Consider the following 22,221-nt stretch of genomic DNA (forward strand, 5'->3'; position numbering starts at 1 on the left):
TTCAAAGCCAGCCCTGGCAGAGAATATTCCTGTGAGGCTCATCTCCCGTGAACCATCAGAACACCCAAAATGAAGCTGTGGCTCCATGGTAAAGTGCTACCTTGAGTGCAAAAGCTCAGGGACAGAGGCCAGGCCCTGAGTTCAAGTCCCACAACTAACAACAATAACAACAAAAGAGTTGAATCTGGATCTATCTGTCTTTGAGTTCTTGGCAAATCCTGCTCAGGGATGGGTCTTAGTTTTCCCAAAAATAAACTATTCAGTGCTGAAAATAGTCCTTAATACACTGCTTTGTATTAATACTTAATACACAACTCTATTTCTAAATTATGGCCTTCCCATATCTGACAGTATCGATAACTCTGTTCAATGTCTGTTTTTACACCCCTGACCATTTAAAAGTATTACTATCTGATGACAAATCTGTTTCTCAGGGCACAAGGGGCCCTCTGAGGAAGAAGACCAGGAATCAGTCATCATTGTGTATCCTGCACTGCCCTACAAAGATCCTACACAGAGTGGGGATTGTTGAGGAACATTTAAGCATTATTCACTTGGAAGCTGAGTAAAAAAGTTAGGAAGATATCATCTCCATCAACAAACCAGGCGTGATGGTTCACACTTGTCAACCAGCCACTGGGAAGGCTCTAGAACCTTCTCAGATGATTTTGCTTGGAGTTCTTTCTCTCCAAGGAAGTAAAGACACATCTTAGGTTCCCTGATAAGAAGGGGAAGTGTATGCGGGTGTGGATTTGAAGACATGTACCCCTAGAATTGCTTGTTCAGATTTGGGAGGGAGGTGTGTTCGAAGGGAAAGCTCTCTTCTTCAGGGCAAGCTGAGACTTTAAGGTCCCATTTCTCTCATTTGGAGATCTCTGGGTTCAGCAAAAGACCTGGGCTGGAGTAATTGGACTTGTGATTGAACTGCCTTTGAACATCGCCCACTCTTTCCAGAGAAGCAGTTAAAGATCTGTCCCTGCCTGAAGCAGCTTTTAACAAGGTTGTGAACACAGACCCTGCACTGTGCGGGATACATAATGAAGGTAGGACATTATTTTATTGTTCAATCCTTCGTTAGTAGACAAGTTCAGGCCTGGAATGAAGATCAGATCAGGACAGAGCTTTAACCTTATCAAAATCACATTCTTAAAACATAGCGACCAAATCATCAAGAAAAAAAATGAGACATTTATACCACTATTTTACAGCTACCTAATGGGGCAAGATTTTAACTCTATTCATGATCCTGCCACAAGATGGCACCACAAAAGCTGGCCATCCTAGCTGGAACTCGGTTATCTTGAAACTTCATTTTCTGAGCAATTTGGGGAACATTTGTGCTGTCATATTAACATTCACGGTACAAAAGCTTTTACATGACACCTTAATGCCACAAATGAGTCAGATGTAGTAACACCAGCCCATAATCCTAGCACTCAAAAGTCTGAGACTGGAAGACACTGAGTTCAAGATCAACCTATGCTACACAGTGAGACTCCAAAATCAAAACAAAAATAAGAAAAAAACATGTGATTCTGAATTGGATTTACAGTGGGGGTGAGGCAGAATAACAATCAGGAACAATTATCAGGACAACTGAAATTAATTGTAACGTGATTTGTAAATTGTTTCCATTTTAAATTTCCTGCTTTTCTAGATTGTTTCCATTTTAAATTTCCTGCTTTTCTTCAACTCCAAAGGGTTGTACAAGGAGTTTACAATCTAACATGTGCATCCATGTATCCAGTACTTCAGGGGTTTTTTTGTTTGTTTGTTTTGTTTTTTACTGCAGTGCTTGGAGATCAAATCCAGGGCCTCATGCGTATGCAATCTAATTTTCATCTTTTCTTTTTGTGCCAGTCTCAGAGCTTGAACTCCTGGCCTGAGCTTTTTAGCTTTTTTGCTCAAGACTGCTCTACCACTTGAGCTTGTGTGTGCATGTGTATATGTGTGTGTAATGGGCTTTCCTGCCCTGGCTAGATCCTTAGATCTCTGAGATCCTTAGATCTCTGCCTCCTGAGTAGCTATGATTCTAGGTTGTTTGCCCAGGGCTGCCTCCAAGTATAGTTTCCCTACTTTCCACCTCCCAAATAGCTAAATTACAGGGTCCACAGCCTCCAGTTTCTTGTTTGGATAGCTGTATGGTGCTTATGAAAGAGATGTTCTTGTCCTTAAGGCTGTACACTAAAGTACTCTAAGTCAAAGGGGGCATGAAGTTCTGCAAGTGAACTCAGAGATATGTCAAAAGAAAACAATGTATACCTAAGCAGGATGAATAGATGTGGTTCTTGGGAGGGGTGGGGAGTAAAAGCAGGGAATTAAGTACATAGTAGAACAAGTTGTAAACAAGTAGCAAGCTCGCTAAAGGGCACACAGAATCTCTCTGTGATGCCCCTTTCTCACTCACTTTCCTCCTTCACTTTAAAATTAAGTCATGAAAAAAAAAAAGTTTTCTGTATTCAGATTTTTTTTTCCCCCTGCCAGTTCTGGGGCTTTAATTCTAGCACTGGATATTGTCTTTAAGCCTTTTTGCTCAAGGCTAGTGGTCTACCACTTGATCCATGGCTCTACATGGCTTTGAACCTCAATCTTCAGCTCTGTCTCCTGAATATCTAGGATGACAGGGCATGAGCCACCAACACCTGGCTTGATTTTTTTTTTTTTTTTTTTTTGGTGCTGGTGCTGGGGTTTGATCCCAGAGTCTGAGCACTGTCTCTGAGCTTCCTTTGCTCAAGGCTCTACCACTTGAGCCACAGCACCACTGCCAAATTTTTTCTGAGTAGTTTATTGGAGATCAGAGTCTCACACACTCCCCTACCTCGGCTGGCTTTGAACCTCAACCCTCAGATCTCAGCCGCCTAAGTAGCTAGGATTATAGGCATGAGCCACCAATGCCCAGCCTGTTTTTTGTTTTGTTTTGTTTTGTTTTTGAGGTAGTTGGATTTGAACTTAGCATCTGAAACTTTTCAGGCAGGTGCTCTACCACTTGAGACATGAGTCCCCAGGCTTTTGGACTTTACTTTTCAGATAGCCTGGACTGTGATCTTACTTGGATCACAGGGTAACAGGCATGCACCCCATACCCAGCTTGTATGCATTGAGATGGGAGATCTCAAACACTGGACATTAGAGCCGTCCCAGGCCAGCCAAGCTTCAGTCCACCAGCCTAACCTGAAAGGACCTGCAGGCCCGTACTTGCTGGCCAGCATTCTTTATGCTCCTCCCCCCCCCCCACCCCGGGCCATCCCAGCTCAGAGGCTTTGTCCCAGCCCTCCTGTGCCACCATATTCTGGACATTGCAAAGTGGCTTGTGTCGCCTGCTCTGAACCTTCTCCCGCCCCACCCCTACAGCCTCTTTGGACCACATCATCACAGCCACTTTCCCTTGCTAAAGAGGCCAGAGTTCCACAGAGGGGCCCTGCCTTGCCCTGCCCTGCCCACTGTAGTATCTAGGACAGGCCTGGCACAGAAGAGAGGCTGCTGAGAGCAAGGAACGAGATTGGACAAATTGGTGCTCACAAATGGAGACCAGTTAGGAACAACAGGCAGAGTGACAGAAACAGGTGGGGGGTGGGAGGTGGCAGAGTGACAGCTCTGTGGTTGGGGGAGTGGGGAGGTAGCTTCATGGAATGGTGATGGGGCCCAAGTGTGTACAGGAACTCAGCTTTTGGAATTGAGCCCACTTGGCCAGTGGTATCCCCCCAACCCCAGCACTGTGAAAACCTGACCTGCCTCTTGCCCCCAAGGAGGGGAGGGAAACAGATGGGAAGTCTCAAAAAAATATATTACAACACCATCGTCTTCTCTCTCCCACCAGCAGCCTCCCCTGTCGATGCCCCCTGGCAGGGCTGCTGAGAGGAAAATACGCCCCGGTACCCCACGGCAGCCCAGGGACAGCTAAGAGTCTCCACAGGCTCAACGCCAGCGTCGGCGAGGGGGTCGCTGAGAGGCTGGAGGCGCAGGAGGGTCGGGCAGGACGCAGCGGAGAGTCGGGCCTTGCCACCGGGACAGAAAACAGAAGAGAAATGAAAGAGTGAAGAGAGAGGGGGATGCTACAGCGACTGGGGGTGGGGGCAAGGGTAGTAGGGGGGACACGAGAGGACATGGGGCAGCTAGGAGGAGAGGGCGCTCAGGACTGGCAGAAAAGCAGGGTCTTGCCAAGGCCACAGGGAAGGGCAGAGGGCAGGAGAGAGCAGGCTCAGCCCAGCCACAGTGACCATCCCAGAGCAGAGGGCTCAGCCCAGCGTGGACGCTCGACAGCCATGATGTCCAGAATCAGCAGGGAGGAGGGTTCAGTCAGAGCTGGGACTGGAGGGGACCCCCCGCCCCCCCCACGTGGGCTAGAAGGTCCTATGGCCCAGTCTTTTGAACACGCTCACGGTGCCCGTGTGGTCCATCTGGGCACCGAGGCCCTCGCTGGAACTGCTTCCCCGGGGCCCCACCGGAGTCCTCTTAATGGTGACCTTCACCTTGGCTGAGGACTTACTCTTGGTGCTGGTGACCTGGCTGTCCTGGGCCTCAGGCACTGGGGCGGCCTTGCCCAGTCTGTGGATGATGCTCACTTTGGCCAGGGACTCCGACTTCTTCTCAGGCCCAGGGGGTGAGGAGAGCGTCAGGCGCCGCAGTGTTGGGGTGGTAGGCGCCGCTGCCTTGGAGCTTGTGGCCTTGGCTTTGACCGTTGGGGCTGGCTGAGGGCTGGCCTTCACTGGGCCTGGCCCAAGCTTCTTCAGGACCCCAGCATACTGCAAGACAGAGCTGCTGCTGTCATTGTCGCTGTCCCAAGCCAGATCATCATCCATCTCTGGGGTGGCCCCCAGGCGGCTGAAAACTCCTGTGGGCTGAGGTCAGACACACCCAAGTCACTCAACCCGCCACCTCCTCCTCATGAGGGAACAGCCATGGGTGACAAATGAGATGGTGGTAAGGGACATGGCAGCGGGCCCAGGGAGCTGGCCTGGCGGCTGAGCTCTAAGGGCCAGAAGAAGGGGCCTCATGCAGGCATGGGGAGCAGCACGTGCCACGCAGAGGGAAGACAGTGGCCAGGTCTGCAGGACAGCACAGAGACAAAGATCCCTTTGGTCATCTGCTGAGCCAGATTCTGCACCCAGGCCTAGGCTGGGCAGGCTAGGGGCCTAGATGTGAACAGGATGGTCTCAGCCTGCCCTCATGGGCTCACGGTCCAGTGGGGAGACAGGCATGGCACCAGACACAACACCAGTGATTCTGTCAGACAGCAGTGCATTCTGCAAGGAATAGAGGCAGAGAGCTGAGGATGGGAGATGGGAAAGAAAAGGACAGCTCTGCTCCGCTTGGAGGCTAGGGCCCCCAGGGAAATCAGACTTAATGAACGCTCACTACTCACTAGGCCACAGCCCATTCCCTGAGTGAATCCACACGGCCACTGTGGGAGGAGGGACAGAGGCAGAGTGCACACTGGTGACTGGGAGGAAGGAAATGCTCTGTAGAGTCCCTCAAAGGTGACATCTAAGGCATGTTTACCACTCACCAGACGCGCCTGACATGTATTCTCTGATTTAAGGAAACAGGCAAAAGTGCTTAAGTGACCTGGCCATGGTCCCAGGAAGCGAGGAGGCTCCAGGCCCCGGGAGAAGTATGGCTTTTATGGTGGGCACAGAAAGTCTTCCATGCAGCATGCACTGCTGCAGTGGTGGCACCTGGGGACTGACCGGGAGACGACCGCCCTCCCCAGGCAGGGAGGTCGGTGGAAGAACTGGACACGGAGTCCTCTGACTCAGTGACTGGTGGGGAAGGCAGGCACTCTGAGACAGAAAGAAACCCAGCAGTGATCGGCAGCCAGGAAACAACCAAGACGCGGGGCTGGCCAGGGGGGAGGTAGATAGACGGGAGAAGGCGAGGGCAAGGGCAGGCACTCCTCCAAGCCCCACTCACCTTATTCCCTGTGGTTGTGTCAGCCTTGGTCTCAGCACCAAGGCGGTCAAACACAGACGTCCTATGGAGACCTGGGAAGAGAATGAAACTATCAGGGAACACTGTGAGCCTCTCTTGGGGTCCCAGGTGTACACACAAGGGATGGGATGGCACAGCTGGCACAGACACCCTCACCTCAAGCCACAGCAGGGACAGTCAGGCTTTGTCTCATTAGCAGATGTCAAACGTGGCAAAGATCAACTCAAATCAACACTGAAAACTCCCTGTACTTTAGTACAAGTTCATGAAATGGGCGTGGGGTTCTTAATCCCACTTCTCTCACGCTGGGGTCACAGCCTGTGAGACTGATCACGAGTCCTTTCCCGAAGTGAAACACAAATCAAGCTGGGCAACGGTGGCTCATGTCTGTGATTCTAACTACTCCGTGGGTTGAGACCTGGAGGATCGCAGTTCAAAGCTCACCTAGGCAATCAAATCCAAGAAATGCCATCTCCAGTGACCCAGCTAAAAGCCAGATGTGTGGCTCAGGGGGTAAAGAGCCAGCTGTGCGCAAGTGTGAGGCTTGAGTTTAAGCCCCAGAACGGGCACAAAAATGAAAGCCCTCCCAGACTCCACGCCCCTCCCCCAGGAAGGAGGGGGGGGCGCCTGCATTCCTAGCTGGCAGGAGCCGGCGTGTGCAGGGTGCCGCGTGCACCCCGGGTGGTACCTCTGGCAGCCTGCTGCTGCTCCAGGATCGTGCGGGTGCGGGGGGTGGTGCCTTTGGGCATGTTGATAATGTACTTCCCCTCCATCTCTGCGGTGACCCGGCGCCTCTTGGCAGGAACAACCTGGCTCTCATCTTCCCTGCAGGCCAGAGCTGTGGTGGGAAGGACACACATAGGGTCAGCACGCACTGGGGATAGGCCAATCTCCTGGCACCTGCAGAGGACACACTGCTATCCCTTATCCCCACCTGGGCCTGACCTTTATCCTTACTGCCCCAACATAGCCAGGAGCACCCAGGCCTGGGGTGAGGTTGTAGGAAGCACGGGGGACGCCAAGCTCTCTGTGGCCCACCAGGGGTCAGCCTAATCTCTTTACACAGGGAAACCAGTGGATGGTGGGAAGGTTCTAGAAAGCCACAGGTACCTTTACAACTACATTTTTTTTCTTGTCTCTCTCCTTCCCTCTCTCTCTTTCAAATGCTCACTTTTTAACAAGCAATCAAGCTTAATAATTTCCACTGAGGCATGTGACTAAATAAATTACAGGGGCTGGGATGTAACACAGTGGCAAAGCACTTGTCTGGCAAGTGCAAAATCTGGATTCGATCCAGGGCTGGGAGTGTGGCCTAGTGGTAGAGTGCTTGCCTAGCATGCATGAAGCCCTGTGTTCAATTCTTCAGTTACCACATACACAGAAAAGGCCGGAAATGGCACTGAGGCTCAAATGGTAGAGTGCTAGCCTTGAGCAAAGGAAGTTCAGGGACAGTGCCCAGGCTTGAGTTCAAGCCCCAGGACTGACAAAAATAAAACAAAACAAAAAACAAAAAACAAACAAAAAACACCTACCTAGGGTATCTAAGTTGAAAAAGTAACTTACAAATTATGCTTTTAAAAATATTAAGTAAGCAAATTAAGGCGGGGAGTTTGGCCTAGTGGTAGAGTGCTTGCCTAGCATGCACAAAGAGCTGGGTTTGATTCCTCAGTACCACATACATAGAAAAAAGCCAGAAGTGGTGCTGAGGCTCAAGTGGTAGAGCTCTAGCCTTGAGAAAAGTCCAAGGACAGTGCTCATGCCCTGAGCTCAAGCCCAAAGACTGGCAATAAAATAAAATAAAGTAAATAATAAGCAAACCCCATACTGAAGCCTACCTAATAGCTGTTGCCAGGCAGAAGGGTGCTCTGTTCCGTAATGACAAAGGGCTCGCTCACTTTTGAGCCCAGTCTATCCTTGAACTAACCATTATCCTAGGCTAGTCTGGGATATTTTCAGTCTCAGAGCTGGGATTACAGACCTATGCCACCACAGGTGGCTTTATACTGGCTTTATACTTCAATTAAACAAATAAACAAAAAAAAACGAGCTGGGCACAGTGGCACACTCCTATAAGACTATAGGTGGAAGCCAGCCAGGGCAGAAAAATCATAATTCCATCTCCAATTTAGTAGCAAAATGGCAGTCTGGAGGCATGATTCAAGTGGCTGAATGCCAATTGTGACCAAGAGGTCGTGAGTCAAATCCAGGTATTAGCACACACACACACACACACACACACACACACACACACAAAATTCCAGGTTGGGCACCAGTGACTCACACCTATAATCCTACTCAGGAAGCTAAGATCTGAGGATTGAGGTTCAAAGTGAGCCCAGCAAGAAAGATTGTGAGACTGAGACTCTTATTTTTGTCAGTCATGGGGCTTGAACGCAGGGCCTGGGCACTGTTCCTGAGCTCTTTTGCTCAAGGCTAACACTCTGCCCCTTTCTTTCTGGTGTTTAATTGGAGGTAAGAGTCTCACAGACTTTTCTGCCTGGGCTGGACTTGAACCAAGATCTGAGGATCTCAGCCATTTGAGCAGCTACAATTACAGGACTGGCTTCTGTGAGACTCTTACCTCCAACTGACCACCAAAAATCCGAAGTGGAGCTGGCTTAAGAGGTAGAGCACTAGCCAGTCACAGTGGCTCACACCTGTAATCCTAGCTACTCAGGAGGCTGAGATCTGAGGATCATGGTTCAAAGCCAGTCTGGGCACAAAAGTCCTTGAGACTCTTATCTCCAATTAATCACTAGAAAACCAGAAGTGGTGCTGTGGCTCAAGGAATAGGATGGTAGCCTTGAGCTGAATAGTTCAGGGACAACACCCAGGCCCAGAGTCCAAGCCCCACTACTGACCAAAAAAAAAAAGAGGGGCGGTGGCCAGGTCCTGAGTTGAAAAGTACTGGTACCAAGAAAAAAAAGATTCCTACAAAAGCATTAAGAGATGAAAGGGCCCTAGGAACTAATTAAACTTCCTAGTTCATGGCACACTAATCAAAAGAAAGGGAGGGGGGGTGGTCTTGAAGACACACCGATGATGATGGGAAGTGTCACATGAGGGGACTGAACATGACAAAAATGAAGCCCCCACCAGGCCTCAGTGCCATGGATGCCTTAGGCCAGCATGATGGGTCCGACAAAGACAGACAGACTATTCTGGACAAGGGGGCTTGAGGGGCTCCCAGCTTTTAGGCTGAGATGAGACATAGGAACAAAGACCAACTATGGAGAAAGCCTGGCAGGAGGAAGTTTCCAGGCGAAGGCCCACACTGAGGAAGAGCAGGAGGCATACTGAGCCAGTAGCCAAGAGGAAGAGTTGCAGGAGATGAGGGCCTTGGGGGCCCGTGGGGAAAGCTGGGCCCCACTACCTGACTAAGAGGAACCCCTACAGGGCCAGACAGTAGGTCTGCAAGGACCCCTCTGTCTGCTGAGAGGAGATGGTGGGCTCTTTACCCCAGGCATCAAGCACCAATGGGAACTCGGGGAACACCTGTTAAAAGACTCTGTGGCCAGATGTGGTGGCACACAACGCAGCTGAGGCAGAAGGATGGAGAATTCCAGACCAGCCTGGGCTGCACACTGAGAGGTGAGGCCCCTGGGGTGGAGATGATGGCAAAATTCAGTGGGCCATTCAGGCCCACACACTCCGCACACCTGGGGCAGGGGAGACATGACCCTCACCCAAAACACCTTCCGCAGCTACATTCTGCAGCTCCTCCCCCACAGCCCGCCTCCTCACCGGCCGCCTTGGCGCTCTTCGCTGCCATCTTGTTGGACACAGTGACAGAGATCTTGGAGGTGCTGGTGTCCGGCCGCCTGGGGGGAGTGCTGGGCGGCGAGTCTCGGTTCAGGCTGTTAGCAATCATTCTGGAGGCAGCTGTGGGGAAGGAAGGAGGCACTCTGATTGGGCATGCTCCCAGGAAGGACAGGACCCACCAATCTGAGGTCAGAGACAGAGAAGGAGAGCATGGGGCTCCATGGGGGATCCGGAGTCTGAAAAGCCATTCAGCTGTGGGGCCATAGTGGAATCCTTTTCTGGGGCTGTGCTAGGGATGCTGCGGAAATGAACTCCGAATGGCTCAGCTCCCCAGCATCCATTGGGTCATTCCTGTCCACCCAGATGGAGCTCAGCCATGCGACTTCCCTTGAGACTTAAAAAAGAACGAATACTATGCAAGGGGCTTTGGTCATGGGGGCTTGCTGTCTCAGGAGACCACTGCTGTGGGCACATGGCTGGGCCAGCCTGTTGCACAAGGGGCACTGGCTAAGTCACCTCTGTTGGCACAATTGATACCAAGTTACCAGACCTGTGAACGGAGCCATCTTTGATTACCCATCCTTAATTCAGCTGCCACGGGACCACTGGGACCCACTGAGCTCTGAATCCAAATAACTAGCCAGCCCAGAATGAATGTCTGTGAGCAGAGCATGGTAGTGAGTATCAGCAATTTAGAAGTCTGAGGCAGGAAGGCCATTTGAGGCTAAAAGTTCAAGAGCAGCCTGGGCTATATAGTGATTTTAAAGGTGGAGGGGTGGGGGGCAGACTGGAAAGGTGGCTTAGTGGTAGAGTGCTCGATTAGCATTCATGAAGCCCTGGATTGCATTCCTCAATACCACATACACAGAAAAAGCCAGAAATGGTGCTCTGGCTGAAGTGGTAGAGTGCCAGCCTTAAACAAAGGAAGCTCAGGGACCAAGACCAGAACCTGAGTTCAAGCCCTGGAACTGATACAAAAAATAAACACATGGACTAGGGGTATGGCTCAAATAGTAGAATGCTTGCCAAAGCCCTGAGTTCAACCTTTAGTACAGAGAGAAAAAGAGAGATAGGTAGGTAGGCAGAAAACAGATAATGGTCACTCCTGCCCAGCTTACTGTCTTCCCTAGAAAGGGCTTCAGGTGCCTTGTTTCTACCTGTGCAAACTGCAGGAGGATAGGAGAAGCAGAAGTGTCCTCTCTGTCCCTGCCAGGGCCATGAAGGAGAGCATTTTGAGCAGCTGATACTCACCGCTAGAGGCAGCTCGGCGAAGCTCGCCGGGGAGGGGACTGGAGTTGCAGGGCACCGACTCAGTGGCAGCTTTGCAAACATCCTATGACAAATAGAAGCAGGGTCAGCCAGAGGAATCAGGAGTGGAAGGTCAGAACCCCAACACCAAACAAGCAGCAATTTGTTTTTGTTTTTTGGAGATGGGGATTTCTCTAAGTAGCCCAGTATAACTTCAAACTTGCTATGTTGCCTGGTTGGGTTCCATCTCTTAAGGGCAAGGATTTCAGGCATGAACTCTCTTGCTCCTGACCAGAAGAAAAGTATCATATAACCGGAAACAAAGGGATGGTCCATGAAATTATCTGGGCAGAACTTTAAAACTTTCAAGGGGCAGGGTACTCATACTTACACCCCTAGTCAGGAGGCTGAGATGTGAAGATCATTGTTTGAAGCCAGCTCAGGTAGGAAAGTACATGAGGTTTTTTGTTTTTGTTATTGGTCACAGGACTTGAACTCAGGGCCTGGGCACTATCCCTCAGCTCTTTTGCTCAAGGTTAGCACTCCACCACTGTGAGCTACAGCTTCATTTCTGGTTTTCTGGTGGCTAACTGGAGAGAAGGCTCATGGACCTTCCTGCCCAGGCTGGCTTTGAACTTTGATCCTCACATCTCTGCCTCCTGAGTAGCTAGGATAAGAGACATGAGCCACCATCACTTGGCTCCATAGGACTCTTAGTTACAATTAACCACCAGAAAACTAGAAGTAGGGCTGAAGCTCAAAATAATAGGGTGCTAGCCTTGAACACAAAAGCTCAGGGACAGCTTCCAAGTTCCAAGTTCAGCCCACCCTACCCTCTGACCAAAAAAAAAAAAAGACCCAAACAACTGTTAAGGCAGCTTGGCCCTGCAGTCTCCAGGCCCTGGGTTCAGTTTCCACCCTCATTAAAAAAAAAAGATGGGGGGCCGGGAGTTTGGTCTAGTGGTAGAGAAAGCTTGCCTAGCATGCATGAATACCCTGGTTCAATTTCTCAGTACCACATATATAGAAAAAATCTGGAAGTGGTGCTGACGCTCAAGTGGTAGAGCTCTAGCCTTGAGAAAGTCCAAGGACAGTGCTCAGGCCCTGAGCTTAAGCCCAGGACTGGCAAAAAAAAAAAAAAAAAAAAAAAAAGATGGTCAAAATGACTGAAATACAGGAAAGGACAATGAAACTGTCACCTATCAAAAAAGACTTTGAGGGGCAAGGAGTTTGGCTTAGTGGTAGAGTGCTTGCCTAGCATGCACGAAGACCCCGTTCGATTCCTTGGTACCACATACATAGAAAAAGCCGGAAGTGGTGCTGAGGCTCAAGTGGTAGAGTTCTAGCCTTGAGAAAAATCCAAGGACAGTGCTCAGGCCCTGAGCTTAAGCCCAGGACTGGCAAAAAAAAAAGACTTTGAGTCATGTTCAAAGTCAGCCAGGCAGGAAAGTCCGTATCTCTTATCTCCAATTAACTTCCAAAAAAGCTACAAGTGGAGCTGTGGCTCAAGTGACACAACGCCAGCCCTGAGTGAAAATCCCATGGGTAGCATTCATGCCCTGAGTTCAAGCCCCAACCCTGGCCATGAAGCCCTGAGTTTGATTCCTCAGTATCACATTCACAGAAAAGGCAGGAATTGGGCCCAGAGCATGTCCTAGTGGTAGAGTGCTTACCTCCCATGCACAAAGATCTGGGTTCAATTCCCGATACCACATACATAGAAAAAGCCGGAAGTGGTGCTGTGGCTCAAATGGTAGACTGCTAGCCTTGAGCAAAAAGTGTTCAAGGACAGTGCCCAGGCCCTGAGTTCAAGCCAGAACTGGCACAAAAATAAATAAATAAATAAATAAGAAATAAGAGGGGCTGAAGCCGAGTGCGGTGTCTCACAACTGTAATACTAACTACTCAGGAGGCTAAGGTCTGAGGATCTTGGTTCAAAGCCAGCCCGGGCACTATAATCCATGAGACCCTCTTTATCTGCAATTAACAAGAAAATGGGAAGCGGGGCTGTGGCTCTAGAGATAGTGGAGGTGGTAGCCTTGAGCTGAAGAGCTCAGGGACAGTACCCAGACCCACAGTTCAAGCCCTATGACAGAAGAAGAAGGAGGAGGAGGAGGAGGAGGAGGGGGAGGGGGGAGGAAGAAGAAGAAAAAGAAAAGGCAGGAAGTGGTACTGTTGCTCAAGTGGTAGAGAACTAGCCTTAAGCAAAAGAAGCTCAGGGACAGTACCCAGGCCCTGAGTTCAAGCCCCAGGACTAGCAAGGAAAAAAAAAAGAAGAAAAAGAACAAACAGGGCTAGGGAAGGAGCTTGGTGGTAGAGTACATGCTTAGCCTGAGTGAGGCCCTGTGTTCTAGAGCCAGCGTGCTTGCCCCCACAAAATGTAAAAGCTTAAAGAAGAAAGGAATAATAATATATTGCACAATGCCCTTTCCACTGAGCTAATGTCCCTCTGAGAAAACCCTTGCTGAGGAATCCTGGCCATATGATGGACAGCTCAAGGCCTGTCTTGGGCTAGAAGGAATCAGAAATAGTTTGGGGATAAAGTGGGGTGCTGAGAGCTCCGCTCCAGAGCAAGTCTCCTGCTGGGTCCAGTGGAGTCCTGAGGGGTCCAGGAATTCATGTGTGCAAAGGATAGAGACAGTACTCAAGGCCTTGCAGGTGCTTAGTGAGCGCCTCTCTCCAGGCCTATTAGTACCTAGCAGGCCACGTGACTCTCGTAGAGACCCTAGCACCTGATGCAGGGTGTGAACAGCCTCATCAAAGGTGTGGGGAGATTGGTCACTATGACAAGGGGACACGCCAAACTGGAAGGGCCAGGCTGTGGCTCCAGTCCCACAGCACTAACTCCTGCCTGGGGACAGAGATGGTCAGGGCCAGGTGACAATCAGCATGAGGAACATGAGAGTCAGCAATGAGTGTAATTCAGAGGCCCAATTCCAGGCAGCCTGGCTTGTACCTGTCCATGTAATACTCTAAAACACCCATCACGAAAGACACGCTCCCTGAACAGTGGCACACAGCAAACAGCTGACGGGCCGTGGCAGCCAGCACCCACCTGGCGGTGCACCACCTTGGCATGCTTGAGGATGGCAATGATGTCCCCCACGACCGTCACGCCCAGCTCATTCATGATCTCCTTGTTGAGGTCCAGAAGCATGCTCTTCTGAATCCTGCATGGAAGGGGAGGGTGGACGGACCAGCCCCACCTCAGCCCACCCAAGCTCTCTTGGCCCTCCATCCCTTCACCCACCTCACCTGTTATCCACAAACATCACAGCGTAGTTCACAGCAGGGCCTGGGGGAATGCCGGCTTCCTTAAAGAACTGGATCCACTCAGAAGTGGCTGTGGGGTGGACAGGACGGAGCGCATTATCTCACCAGCGTCTTCACTGAACAGCAGCCACCAAACTGTAATGGCGGTGGACCCACAACTACAAGCCCGCTGCAGGCTTGCAGGCTGTACAGCACTGGGAGTCAGGCAGCAGTGCCTCCAAGTAGCTAGGATTACAGGGATGCGCCACCATGCCCCAGCTCATGGTATTCTGGAATATTAGAAACTGGGCATTCCTTTTCAGACAACTGAGGCCCAGAGTGGAGCACAAGACACATGAGGGACTGGACACTACATGTGTGGCACAGAAGGCTCAGGGGCAGACCTGTATATGGACTACCCTTCTCCCAAGAAGGTTTGTGACCAGCCAGTCAAAGTCTGCTTGTGGAACGAGAGCAGAGGAGGATCTGCTGTCCTGGGGACATCCTTCACCAGCTCCCCCTTTTAATTTTTCTTTTCTGTTTGTTTTTTAGGGAAGAGGGGGATAATTGTTTTTGTGTGTATACCAGTACTAGGCCTTGAACTCAAGCCCTGGGTACTGCTCCTTAGCTAGTAGGCAGGACCATTAAGCCACAGCTCCATGCCTAGCATTTTGCTGGTTAATTGGAGATGAGAATCTCAAAGGCTTTCTTGCCCAGGTTGCTTCGAGCCCCATGATCCTCAGATCTCATCTTTTTGAGTAGCTAGAATTACAGGCATGAGCCACCAGTGCCTCACTCAAATTTTTTTCTAAGCCACCAACTCATCTCTTGTCTCTTGGAAATCCAGAAATAGTTTTAAGAGTCTAGGTGGGCCCGGGGTTTGGCCTAGTGGTAGAGTGCTTGCCTAGCATGCATGAAGACCTGGGTTTGATTCCTTGGTGTCACATACATATAAAAAAGCTGGAAGTGGTGCTGAGGCGCAAGTGGTAGAGCTCTAGCCTTGAGAAAAGTCCAAGGACAGTGCTCAGGCCCTGAGCTCAAGCCCAGGACTGGCAAAAAAAATAAAAAATAAAAGAGTCTAGGAGCTGGAGACATGGTACTAGAGATAGAGCACTTGTATAGCAATATATAAGGCCCTAGATTCAATCCTAAATAATACAATTAGACAGACAGACAGATGATAGACAGCAAGGGAGAATCTGAGGGTAAGTCACATAACAAATTAATATCTGTGGAGAGCTATACGCAAGATTTTACATGACATAACCCCTCAAACCCAACACACAGAATTATCTCCATTTCACAGGTGAGGAAAGCAAAGGTGACAGGTCAGGTGGGACGGCAAGCTCTTCATGGCCAAACTAGGCAGTGAGCACTGACAAGGAGAAAGGGGCAGACTGGAGGTTGCCTGGAGGGAGGCCCCAGCCCCACCCCTACCTCCGTCATCAGAGCACAGCTGCTCCAATAGAGACCTGCTCTCCCTCCCCCACCCTGCCCTAATGCCAAGGCTGGACCTTAGGAAGCCAGTGGGGAAAGGGGACCCCACAGAGGAGGCTAGACTCACCCATAGTGACCGACACCATCCTTTCCCTGGCCCTGACCCTGTTCCCTGGAGCCTGGAGCAGAGAAAGAAGGGAGAGAGACCATGAGTTGTGAACACGTCCTCCCTCTCCCGGTGCCTGTCCGTCTGCTTGCAGAGGAGCATTCCTAGGCTAAGGGGTCATCAACCAAGAATAGCCTGGAGCAGCTGTCGGGAGTCAGCCTGGGGCAGAGCTGCTATGACTGTCTCTTCTGCCTGTGATGAAGCACAGCGCGCCAGTCCCGCACACAACCCAGGGCATCTACTGGAGCAGGAGGACAGGAGAGAGACATCTCCAGCCCTAAATGCCCACCGTGTGGATTCCAGCCAAACAAGACCTCCTCGTCCAGGACACCAGTGCCTCACACCTCTGAGTATCATGGTTCAAAGTCAACCTGGGCAGAAAAGTCTGTGAGACCCTTCTCTCCAATGAACCATTAAAAAGCTGCAAGTGGTGCAGTGGTTCAAGGAGTAGAGGACTACTAGCCTTGAACAAAAAAGCACAGTGGCCAGGGCCTGAGTTGAAGCTCCAGGACTAGAACCAAAAAATAAAAATAAAAGTAAAGCCAGGTGCGGTGGCTCATGGTTGTGCTCCTAGCTACTCAGGAGGCTGAGATCTGAGCATCGAGGTTCAAAGCCAGCCCAGGCACTAAGGAATGTGAGACTCTTACCTCCAATTAATCACTAGAAAATGGGAAGTGGGGCTGTGGCTCAAGGGGTAGGGCTGAAGAGCTCAGGGACGGCACCCAGGCCCAGAGTTCAAGCCCCAGGACCCACAAAAAAAAGAAAAAGAAAAAGAAAAAGACCTAACCAGGCATGGTGGCTCACAGCTGTAATCCTAGCTACTCAGGAAGCTGAGATCTAAGGATCACGATTGAAAGCCAGCCCAGGGACTAAAGAACAAAAGACTCATCTCAAAATAATCACTAGAAAACAGGAAGTGGGGCTGTGGCTCAAGGGGTAGGGCAGTAGCTCAGGGACCACACCCAAGCCCAGAGTTCAAATCCCATGACTCACAAAATAAAATTAAATTAAAAGACCTGGGGCCTGAAGTTTGGCCTAGTGGTAGAGTGTTTGCCTAGTATTCACGAAGACCTGGGTTCAATTCCTCGGTACCACATACATAGAAAAAAGCCAGAAGTGGTGCTGAGGCTCAAGTGGTAGAGATCTAGCCTTGAGAAAGCCCAAGAGCAGTGCTCAGGCCATGAGTTCAAGCCCAGGACTGGAAGAAAAAAAAAAAATTAAAAGACCTCTTGTGCACCTACTCAAGTGATCTCTCATGTGAGAGCACTCAGAAGCTCCACACCACGGAGCCCAGCTGGCTGGAAGGGGACAGGCAAAGGAGCTGAGAGATAGCAAGCAAGCAAAAGTAGACACTGCCATGTTGGAAGCTGGCAGAATGGCTTGGGAAGGGAGGTTGCAATGTTCAATGTGGTGACCAAAGAAGCTCAAAAGTGAGCCCCGGAGGCTGTTGAAGGAGGGGAGAGGAGCAGCAGGGTAGTTTCATGCAAGAGCAATGTTCCAGAAGGTACAGTGAATGCAGTGCCTGCCAGGAGCCAGGAGCTCAGCTGGCATATCTGAGAGACAGCAAGGAGCTGTGTAGCTGCAAGTGAGTGAGGGAGAGCAGGAAATGAAGGTGGGGATGGGGTGGGGGGTAGATACCAGGGAAGAAATAGAAAACCAACTTTCATTTGGATAAGACCAGAAGATGCTAGAAAAGCATAAGAAGCACTATGAGAAGAATGGCAACGTTCAAAGCAATGATGCCATCCATCAACCTCCAGGACCCCCCAACTGTCCCTCACTCCGCCAGGCACTCTGGACACACACACACACACACACACACACAGCTGTTCCCACCCCTCTCCTCTCCCCCCTCCTCCCCCACCCCGGGTCCTAGGGCTTAAACTGAGGACCTGGACATTGCCCCTTACCTCTTTCATTCAAGACTGGTGTTCTACCACTTGGGCTACCACTCTACTTTCAGCTTTTGCACTGATTAACAGGAGACAAGTCTCATGGACTTCCATGGCCCAAGCTGGCTTTGAACTGCAATCCTCAGATCTCAGCCTCCTAAGTAGCTAGGCTGACAGATGTGAGCCTCTGATGCCCAGCTCCCCAGCCCATTTTGATGGCATAATGGTTAAGTGTAAAGGCTCTGGAACCTGACCACAGGGCCTCTGCCACTTGCTACCGTGTAGGCAAGTTACTTTGCCAGTCAGGCCTCAGTGTCTCCATCTGCAAAGCAGGGTGATGTGAATGCCACTCACCTTGGAGGCTTGCAGCGAAGGTTAGATTGATTTCTGTGTCTAAAGGGACTGAGACAGGGCTGGAAGAACATGGCAGCTTGCTGTCATCCCCAGCTCCTATTCCTTCCTTGTCTCCCAGTTTTGTATGTGACTGAGCCAGGGTCTCACTCTGTTAGCTTAGTCACACAGGACAGAGCTGAGCATTGTGGAGAAATCTCACAGGAGTCTCATGAATGAAGACTATACTTAGCTCTGTTTTCATCAATTTAAAAATCTGACTCAGAGAGGACCAGTCATTTGCCAAAGGTCACATCAAGCAACTGACCTTACTGGGATTAAAAAACAAGTTCTTCCTGATCCTGAAGCCCATGGAGCAGATCCTTGCGAGTGTTTACTATGTGCCAGGAACGGGGTACACACATCTCAGTGACTTCTCACCAAGACCCTGGGCGTGGGGGGAGGGGAGGAAAAAAGCAACAAATGAGCAAAACAGAAACCACACAAAACTTAAAAATAAAATATAAGATCCAGGCCCTGGTGGCTCACATCTGTCATCCTCGCTACTCAGGAGGCTGAGATCTGAAAGTCGAGATTCAAAGCCAGCCAGGGCAGGAAAGTCCATGAGACTCTTACGTGCAAAAAAAAAAAAAAAAATACTCAGAAAAAGCCAGAAGCAGCGCTGTGGCACAAGTGGTGGAATGCTAGCCTTGATCGAAAAAAGCTCAGGGACAGTGCCCAGGCTCTGAGCTGAAGCCCCACATATGTATATGAAGGGGGGGTAGGGCCAACATCATGAAGTAACAAAAGTACCAAGTCAGTCCAATAGCTAGGGTTAACATTGGGGTGATTTTCTTTTCTTTTTTTTTTTTTTTTTTTTTTTTTTGCCAGTCCTGGGCTTGAGCTCTGGGCCTGAGCACTGTCCTTGGACTTTCTCAAGGCTAGAGCTCTACCGCTTGAGCCTTAGCACCACTTCTGGCTTTTTTCTATGTATGTGGTACCGAGGAATTGAACCTGGGTCATCGTGCCTGCTAGGCAAGCACTTTAACCACTAGGCCAAACTCCAGACCCTCTTTTTTTTTTTTTTGCCAGTCCTGGGTCTTGAACTGAGGGCCTGAGCAATGTCCTTGGACTTTTTCAAGGCTAGAGCTCTACCATTTGAGCCACAGCACCACTTCCGGCTTTTTCTATGTATGTGGTACCGAGGAATTGAACCCGGTCTTCATGCATGCTTGGTAAGCACTCTACCCCTAGGCCAAACTCCTGGCCCTGGGGTGATTTTTTTTATTGTTGTTGTTGTGGGGCTTGAACTCGGAGCCTGGGCACTGTCCCTGAGCCTCTTTGTGCTCAAGGCTAGCACTCTAGCACTAGGGCCATAGTGCCACTTCCAGCTTTTAAGTGGTTAAGGAGATAAGAGTCTCATGGGAACTTTTCTGCCTGGACTGGCTTCAAATTGTGATCTTGGCCTCCTGAGAAGCTAGGATTATAGGCATGAGCCATGGGTGCCCTGCTAAGGGAGAGCTAGGCACTGTGGTCTGTCTTTGGACAGCCTCCGGTAATAATTGCCAGAATCCTTAATATTTTCTCCCACCCCACTATAATAGAAATCTTTACTGTACTCAATTTCCTCTCCCGATCATTTTGTATGTGCACTTGCTTTCTGAGACAGGTCTCACACAGAGCCCAGGCTGGTCTGGAACTCATGATCCTGACTCTACCTTCAAAGTGCTGCAATTACAGGTATGTGTCACCATTCTCAACTTCCTCTCTCTAGTATCTCTAACACTGGCATTCTAAATAATGAATCAAACAAAACAATAATCTTTAAAAGGTTAGCTCTGGGGCTGGGAATGTGGCTTAGTGGTAGAGGGCTTGCCTAGCATGCATAAAACCCTGGGTGTGATTCCTCCTCTGTACCACATAAATAGAAAAAGCTGCAAGTGTCACTGTTGCTCAAGTGGTAGAGTGCTAGCCTTGAGCAAAAGAAGCTGAGGGATAGCACCTAGGCCCAGAGTTCAAGTTCCAGGAGTGGCAAAAAATAAAATAAAAGGTCAGTTCCCCACTCATTAACCATTTTCCAGGATCCAAATCCTGACTAATGATTTAACACTGCCTAACCCTTGGTCTGAGAAAATGGGTTAAATTTTTTGGAACTCATCTCCCTCAACTAAACATTAAGAATGATTAACATTATTTATTAAAAATATAAGAGTTTGGAAGCTTAGTTGTAGATGCTTGCCTTGCATACATGAAGCCCTAGGTTTGATTCCTCAGTACCACATAAACAGAAAAAGCCACAAGCAGCTGTATGGCTCAAGTGGTAGAGGGCTGACCTTGAGCAAAAGAATCTCAGGGACTGTGCCCAGGCCCTGAGATCAAGCCCCAAGACTGGAAAAAAAAAAAAATGCCCGATATGACACATTCCTGTAATCCCAGGACTCGAATGAAATAAACAGTAGCATCTCAACTTCAAGGCCATCCTAGGTTCCATATAAGAAGACCCTGTCCCCCCGACCAAAAGTTAGAAGAATTCCATAACCTCAAAGCCCTTAGAACAATATTCACCAAGTGAGCTGGGCATGCTGGCTTACGCCTGTAATCCTAGCTACTCAGGAGGCTGAGATCTGAGGACCTCAGTTTAAAGCCAGCCTGGGTACTAAAGTCTCATGAGACTCTTATCTCCAATTAACCACCAGAAAATAGGAAGTGGCACTGTAGGTCGAGGGGCAGAGTGATAGCCTTGAGCTGAAGAGCTCAGGGACAATGCCCAGACCCAGAGTTCAAATCCCACAACCAACCAAAAAAAAAAAAATTCAGCTAGCGGTAACTATGCACTTAAATGCTGAGTTGAGCACATGGCTCATGTCTGTAATCCCAAACTACTCAGGAGGCTGAGATTTGAGCATCACAGCTCAAAGCCAGCGTGGGCAGAAATTTGTCTCTTATCTCCAATCAACCAGTAAAAAGCCAGAAGTGGAGGTGTGGTTCAAGTGGCAGAACCAACAGCCTTGAGTGAAAAAGTTCAGGGCCAGCACCAAGACCAGCACACACACACACACAGACCATTTCATGGGGTCCAGGGGATCTGACAATATACAGGAGTAATTCTCTACTTTTCAATTACCTTTCATTGACTATAATTAAATGGACTATTCTATTTCCATTATATTTCAGGTTAAGTTTTCCTTCTTCTTATGGCAAAGCAATCTTTCCTTGTCCAATTGAAGAATATGCACGTCATCTTCAAGAAAAAGGAAGAAACAAACTATGTTTATAGAACCCCACAAACAATAAGTAAGCAGGAAGTCTATTTGCCCCAGGACCAGAAGATCAGGGACTGGAACTGAGAGCCTGGGCACTGTCCCTGAACCTTCACACCCCCCCCCCCCCCCCGCCAAGGCTAATGCTCTACCACTTGAGCCACAGCTCTGCTTCTGGCTTTTCGGTAATGAATTGGAAATAAGAGTCTTATGGATTTTTCTGCCCCGGCTGGAATCGCAACCCTCAGATCTCAGCATCCTAGATAGCTAAGGTGACAGGCGTGAGCCACCCGTGACTGACAGAACGATTATTATTATAATCCCGGTTCAACCGATCTCTTACTATGCTTAAAAAATCTCAGGAGCCACCCCATCGATCTGTGCCCTCCCTGCAAAGGCGGGGAAACTGAGGCTCCGAGAGGGAAAGGCAGGAGCCCGCTGCCCCACAGCGGGCATGGGAACTTGAACTCAAATCCACCGGCCTGCAAGGATCCTTCCCACGCCTCAGGGCCAAAGATGACCGACCCGGTAACGAAGGGGCCCCCCACGGAGCGAGGGCGACCATCGGATGCTGGCCCTCCCCCCCCCCATTTTCCAGAGGAGGAAACTGAGGCGCAGAGAAAGAAAGAAAGCGCTGCAGGCTGGACCGTGGCTATGGAGCCCCGCACGCCCTCCGTCCGCCATCCCACCCATCCCACCCGTCCTCTCCCGGTTCTCGCCTCATCTGGCTCACCCGGCCCGGTAGCACCGACGCGCGCCGCCCTCCCTCCTGACCGTACCAACTGTCAGATACCCCTTTCCTTCCTCCCGCCCCGGAAGTGCCGCCCGGCACCGGAAGTCACTCTGCTGCTCCCCCCCCACCACCACCACCCCGCGGACGCTCTATCCTTTCAGTCCGCCCCCAAACCAGCGAGAGGGCGTCACGTGACTGCCCTAGGCGCCGAGG

General features: G+C 50.1%; 1 protein-coding gene across 5 annotated transcripts; it reads right to left on the reverse strand.

Annotated features, from left to right (window-relative positions):
* Positions 1–3,438: 3,438 nt before the first annotated feature.
* Positions 3,439–22,097, reverse strand: C31H19orf47 (chromosome 31 C19orf47 homolog). 5 transcript variants are annotated; one of them, XM_090322583.1, is made up of 12 exons: positions 22,009–22,097; positions 21,140–21,256; positions 18,344–18,463; positions 15,755–15,806; positions 14,194–14,281; positions 13,994–14,108; positions 10,942–11,023; positions 9,673–9,810; positions 6,617–6,766; positions 5,911–5,981; positions 4,487–4,838; positions 3,439–3,995 (listed from the first exon to the last, which is right to left on the reverse strand). In XM_090322583.1, exons 3-12 carry the CDS (start codon positions 18,386–18,388, stop codon positions 3,916–3,918), a joined length of 1,173 nt encoding a protein of 390 aa, XP_090178709.1. In that variant the 5' UTR covers positions 18,389–18,463; positions 21,140–21,256; positions 22,009–22,097; the 3' UTR covers positions 3,439–3,915. The 5 variants fall into 5 exon arrangements, with proteins under 5 accessions (XP_090178709.1, XP_090178707.1, XP_090178708.1 ...); XM_090322581.1 differs by lacking the exon at positions 3,439–3,995 and having other exon boundaries at positions 4,092–4,838; XM_090322582.1 differs by lacking the exons at positions 3,439–3,995; positions 21,140–21,256 and having other exon boundaries at positions 4,092–4,838; positions 22,009–22,054.
* Positions 22,098–22,221: the final 124 nt, after the last annotated feature.

The sequence above is a fragment of the Megascapheus bottae genome, chromosome 31 (genome assembly GCF_031878675.1).
Source record: "Megascapheus bottae isolate mThoBot1 chromosome 31, mThoBot2.hap1, whole genome shotgun sequence".
Taxonomy (NCBI): Eukaryota; Metazoa; Chordata; class Mammalia; order Rodentia; family Geomyidae; genus Megascapheus; species Megascapheus bottae.